The sequence below is a fragment of the Uranotaenia lowii genome, chromosome 3 (genome assembly GCF_029784155.1).
Source record: "Uranotaenia lowii strain MFRU-FL chromosome 3, ASM2978415v1, whole genome shotgun sequence".
In the NCBI taxonomy this organism is placed as follows: domain Eukaryota; kingdom Metazoa; phylum Arthropoda; class Insecta; order Diptera; family Culicidae; genus Uranotaenia; species Uranotaenia lowii.
In genome coordinates this window covers 170,674,135-170,679,960 of record NC_073693.1, presented here as the reverse complement: position 1 = coordinate 170,679,960, position 5,826 = coordinate 170,674,135, and the positions used below count along the sequence as shown (strand labels likewise).

At 34.4% G+C, this 5,826-nt stretch overlaps 1 protein-coding gene across 1 annotated transcript; it reads left to right on the top strand.

Moving 5' to 3' along the window:
• Nucleotides 1–5,229: 5,229 nt before the first annotated feature.
• Nucleotides 5,230–5,587, top strand: LOC129752835 (larval cuticle protein LCP-14-like). Its single transcript, XM_055748617.1, has 2 exons — nucleotides 5,230–5,244; nucleotides 5,306–5,587. The coding sequence occupies exons 1-2, from the start codon at nucleotides 5,230–5,232 to the stop codon at nucleotides 5,585–5,587; spliced, it is 297 nt and encodes a 98-aa protein (XP_055604592.1).
• The last annotated feature ends 239 nt before the right edge of the window (nucleotides 5,588–5,826 follow it).

Sequence of the window (5,826 nt, the reverse complement as noted above, 5' to 3'; positions counted from 1 at the left end):
AATTCAAGTAAGAATGATTAAAATTTCACAGTACAAACCAGATTCATACAAACTCGAACCTAGTTAAAGATTTAAGTATGAAATTTGACTCTTGAATGTTTTACAATACGTCAAAGCCTATGGATTTTCTTGAAATTTCTTTAAGAGAAGGTACATGTTTCTTCATCACCACATACTTTCCAAATGGTTTTTTTAAAGTACGTTTTTCATGTGACAAAATTTGCAAAATATTTTAAAATCAACTTATATTTGTCATTTTTTAGCTGAATAGCAAACGAACTGAGTTCGGTTAAATATTTGACAGAGTCGCAGAGACGAACCAGCCAAAGACTAAAAGTTTCTTAAAGAGAAAAAAAAATGAAATTTAAAGTCGAACTCGCAATCAGAGTTATAAGCCTGGGGGTTACATTGATCAGTCTCTATTCTGACGGTTTTAACGAGTTTTCTTGACCAAAAATAATACAAAACTCCTTTATCATATTTACAAATACTAGTTTATCAATTTAACCTTGATTTTCATCGTTTTATTTTGAAAATATTTTTGATCGAAAAAATAACAATGATGCTGCCTACATTTAGGGGCAAAATTAATTATAATTGCTAAATAGTTTAAGCTTCAAAATACAACTGAAATTTTACCATCACACATTTCCTCAGGCCCTTCCACTATTTTCATTTTCATTTTTTTCTTCAAAGTTAACGATTTGATAGGGTTCCTATCCATTTGTCCAATAAGGGCTTACTCTTGGAAAATGTCCTTATTTTTTAAATATCAAAAATTTATCAATCAATGACTATAAAAATAGCACTATAACTGTTCATATTCAAAGAAAAAAAAGTTGTTCTTTCTCATTAAACAACCCATTTGCATCTAAATGCTTTTTGGTATCATCAGGTGAGCTGTTTGTTTGCGAACCTTGGAAAAATAGATATTTAAAGATTTTGAAATGTGATTCTTAACTAACAGAAAACAGTTTTCATAAATTCAAACTATAGACTGAGTTATTGATGATAATGTGGAAAGGTTTATTGCTGGTCAAATTTACCCCGGTGATCAAAGTTACCCCGTTTTACGGTACTGAAAGCTACAACAAGAAAAACGATTTCTGAATTTAGATTCTAGATAAGAATTTCAAATATGAGCCAAATATTGAAATTAGTTTCAAAGCTCTCAATCATGAATATTTTTTTTTAGTTTTGATGTTTTGGGTTTCAATGATTATTTTTTTATTTCAATTATGTTTTTCTAAACTGACTTGAAAGTTAAAATAAAAATAAAAATTTCGAATGAAGAATCTTTATCGCCATTTTGAAGCTTTGCTGTGTTTGAAAATATTATCTCAATATAAAAAAAATGCGTATGAGTTTCGAAAATTAGGAATAATGATATGAAAGAATCTCTTAAATGAATTAAATCTTATGTAAAATTTATTATTCAAAAATGAAGAACTATCAATAGGTGAGAAAACTTTGAAAAACTGTAGAATTCTGAACCTGAATGTTGTAAGGTTTTGCCTATCGTTCTGTAGAATAGCATTGAATATTTCGCTCAAGATTATATAGATTATCACGAAATTACTAATTTTTGTCCAATAACTAATGTTAATTCAGTAATTACAGTACCGTTCATAATTGTATAGAAATTGGAAGCACGCGCACTGTCACTTCGACTTTGAACTTCCATAACTTTTGACTCTGATGATATTTTTTGATCAAATTTTCTGCGTTAGATAGATCAACTATCACACTATTATATCACAAAATTTGAGCTTTCTAAAGTTTGTGTGGCCTGAGATACAGTAATTCTACGAAAATTTGACTTTTTGGACTTTTCTCATTCATACTGCAATATCTCAGGAACTACACTACATTTTTTGTTGAAATTTTGCAGAGTGATTGTTGAAATATAAAGTAACCATGTCTGAAGTTTTTGGGAAGTTTTATTGATGGGATCAAAAGTTACGAGAGGAACAATTTTTCAGGCATGAACCTAAAAATGCGATTTCTATAGAATTTTGGACGATTCAAGAAAACATAATCGTTTCCATCCACAAATCAGTCAAAAAATGTCGGGCAAAACCAATGATGAAATGAAAAAATGAAATTAAAGATCAATTAGTGTTTTGAAATCAGAATCTCGCAATATTGTTTTGATTTTTTGGTTGAAATAGATTTACTGGTTGTTAAACATAAAAAAAAGGAGTTTCCTATGAAAACAATCGTCCAAAATTCTATAGAAATCGCATTTTTAGGTTCATGCCTGAAAAATTGTACCTCCCGTAACTTTTGATCCCATCGATAAAACTTTTCAAAAACTTCAGACATGATAGCTTTACATTTCAACAATCACTCTGCAAAATTTCAATAAAAAATGTAGCGTAGTTTCTGAGATATTACAATTTGAATGAAAAAAGTCCAAAAAGTCCGATTTTCGTAGAATGACTGTATCTCAGGCCACACAAACTTCAGAAAGCTCAAATTTTGTGATATAATAGTGTGATAGTTGATCTATCTAACGCAGAAAATTTGATCAAAAAATATCATCAGAGTCAAAAGTTACGGAAGTTCAAAGTCGAAGTGACAGTGCGCGTGCTTGCCATTTCTATACAATTATGAACGGTACTGTATCTGTAAAAAATTACTCAAAGACTGTATTCATTTAAAAACTAGAAAATTGCGCCTTAAAGTAGGAGAGAGTGGGGTATCATTGGCCCCTTATTTCCTTTGCTTCATAACTTCTTTATTATATAAGATAAAAAGAAAAAAAAAAATAAATGGAAAGGTTCTCTACATTTTTAAGGTATCATAAGGCGTTTTTTTTTTCTATTTTTAAATAGATCAATTTTCCAAGTTCTGACTGTTTTTAAAAAGTATTTTTTATTTAATTTTGAAAAATTGTGGGGAAACGTGGGCCACCAAATCCAAATTGACTAAAAAAGGTGCAAAGTTTATGAGTTGACCAAAAACTGAAATTTCATAATTAATTTAGTTATATTAAAGCAATTTCAGATGAAGAAATACAATAGAGAGTTGTGTATGATCAAATAGTTCCTAATTCCTGGCTCGCGAACGTTTCGGCAAAATTCCATATATAAGATTTATGTTCGTATCCATCGTATTGGAAAAATATTAAAAAAAATGCTTTTCACATCTCTTTATTTGGCATAAGAAATTTTTTCAGGTAGGAAAATCGTATTTTATGTTCCGAATATGTATAAAAACACCTAAATATATGTAGGTGGCCCGAAATACTCCACAAAATGTGGCCCACGACTCCCCACAAGCTATGATTTGCAAATTGGTTGCGTTTATGTGACTCATTGATATTTCATAAAAAAAATCCTTATCTGCGTGAAAGAACATGGCAAAACTAAGATCATAAGCGTATGAACATATTTTTGTTTCGTACTTCAGGTCTCCAAGGGATGCAATTTTTCGAGTGCTTGTTTAATTATGTAAGTACATTTTTCTAGATTAGTGAAATGAAAGAAGTTTATTATACGTAAATAAGTCAACAAAAATAGAAAAACATGCTTACGCCAAGTGACGACGATGACAGTTGGATTGAGATTTTTATCTCAACACACAGCTGAGATATTTAGAGTGACCCACGTCTCCCCATGGCCGATTTTACCCCACTCTTCCCTATGCAATAACTCTAGGGTAGTAGACAAACTTTTATAAATTTCTTTGTCTGATACTTTCAAACTGTGAAATGAGAACTAATAGGGAAAAATTTGTCAACAGACCTGTGGATAATGTTTGGATAGACAAATAAACAAGTGTTTTTTAAATGTTTCGAACAAATTGATGTTTAATGTTTAATACATTTATTGAACAAATAATATTATCTCATAAGATGCAAATATCGTTAGATTGATCGATGGTAGGCCATTATCTTTTTCAATTTGTCAGATACACATCTTGCAGCAGTTATTTCTGGTACAAGATCGTCGAAGTCAGCATGACAAAAAGTATGCTTTTTTGATAAATGTCTGCTCCATAACCTGCAGCCATCAAGTGAAATGGATTCCGAATGCAGTCTTCCGGTTGGCTCCATCGATTCCGACAAATGGACAACTGGATGATGGATATCCTCTTTCGTTATTAGAAACGCTTATTTTATTCATCCGTTTCAATATGAAGAAACAACACACATGTCCAGAATGATGATGATAGCTCAGGAAGAAGGAAAGTAATACTGAAGGACCGAAACACAACACAACACAACACGACTAACCCTTGGCTTCGAGGAATCGTCGAAACCTCCCAGTCGCTTAACTTTTCTTCCGTAATTTAACATCCAGAACGGACGTCACAACAAAATACCCAAGCAATAAGCAACGGCAAATCGGTTCCTGATATTCGTTCCACTCGAATCGATACCCCACATTTGATAAGGCAAATCACGTTTTCTGGGTTCATGTTTTTGTTCATATGCTCCCGACTTCCTCCTCTTCGCCCTTCGCCATCCTTCTTCCATTCAGAATAAACGAAACTCTCGATCTCTCTCGCATCACGCACTTTTCTTACATTGCTGACCTTCGTCCTTCCGGAGATTTTTGTTTCCCTCGTCTTACGCAATCGTCCCGTTTGTTTCGACCACCCACTTCAAGCGCTGGTTTTTTCCAACCCAACACACATACACCCACACATTCTCAGAGCCATCCACATCAAGAGCAACCGGTTGGCAAATGCTTCGTTCGACTGACTCCGACAAGACCGGATAAAAAGGTTGTGTTTTTATTGCAAACAACCGATGCTAGATGGTTTTGTTGGAAATTTACGGATCTCTCCATACCCCGACAACATGAGGGGGAGTTTGTAAGGTACATCTTCACATCTCCAAAGGAAGGTTCTTTCGTTTTTCGGATCCGGTTACCGATTCTCGTCTTCCCCTTTCCTTTTTCATCACTCGTTTGCTCACTCGCTCGGTTTATTTGCCACTAGACGACCTAGAGAGCTCTAGCGCAAATTGTACAAAACTCTGAAGTTGGGGGTAAGATGGGGTTTCGTTGTCGCCCATTTGTTGCAATACCGATGTTTTGCTTTTATCTCTTCAAACCAAAAGTTAGCCTGTTAATGGAATCCTTGTTTCGGATTTCTGCCTAAATTAAGCAATCGCTTGAGCACGTTAAGATTTGGGCAAGCCACTATAAAACCATACGTTTGCGTGCAGTTTGGTGTCATATTTCCGCAGCAATTCGAAACCGCCACAAGTACAGCAAAATGGTCAAATTTGTGGTAAGTTTAAACTCTACGCTAAGCTATCGTAAAAGACTCTCATTCTAAATTTTACCAGCAGTTCATCACCTTCCTGTTATCGGTGGGGATTGTGCTGGTTGTTGCCAGGCCAGGTCCGGATGATGCTGCGGCCACAATCGTCCGGCAGGAACAAACAAACAATCCGGATGGATCGTTCAGCTACGAATTCGAAACCAGCAACGGGATCAAGGCAAATGCGGCCAGTACTGATGGCGCTCGTATTACCGGTGAATATTCTTACACCGGATCGGATGGAGTTCTCTACACGGTTCGATACGTGGCTGATGAAATGGGCTTCCGTCCGGAGATAATCCGTGGTTAGAAATAAGTTGAGATCTTTTCTAATAAAGAGTAAAGAGTTCCCAGATTTTATTTCAACCGTTTTTATGTTTAATAATATATAGGCATTTTATATTAAGGAGTGTTGATTCTGAATATGGGCACAGAGAACAGACGTACAAGCTAGCCTACGAAACTTGTATAAAATTTCCAACTACCGTTTTGAACCAATTTTTGTTTTTTGGCTGGGCCACCAAATGTCTCCAAACACAGCAAAGAGAA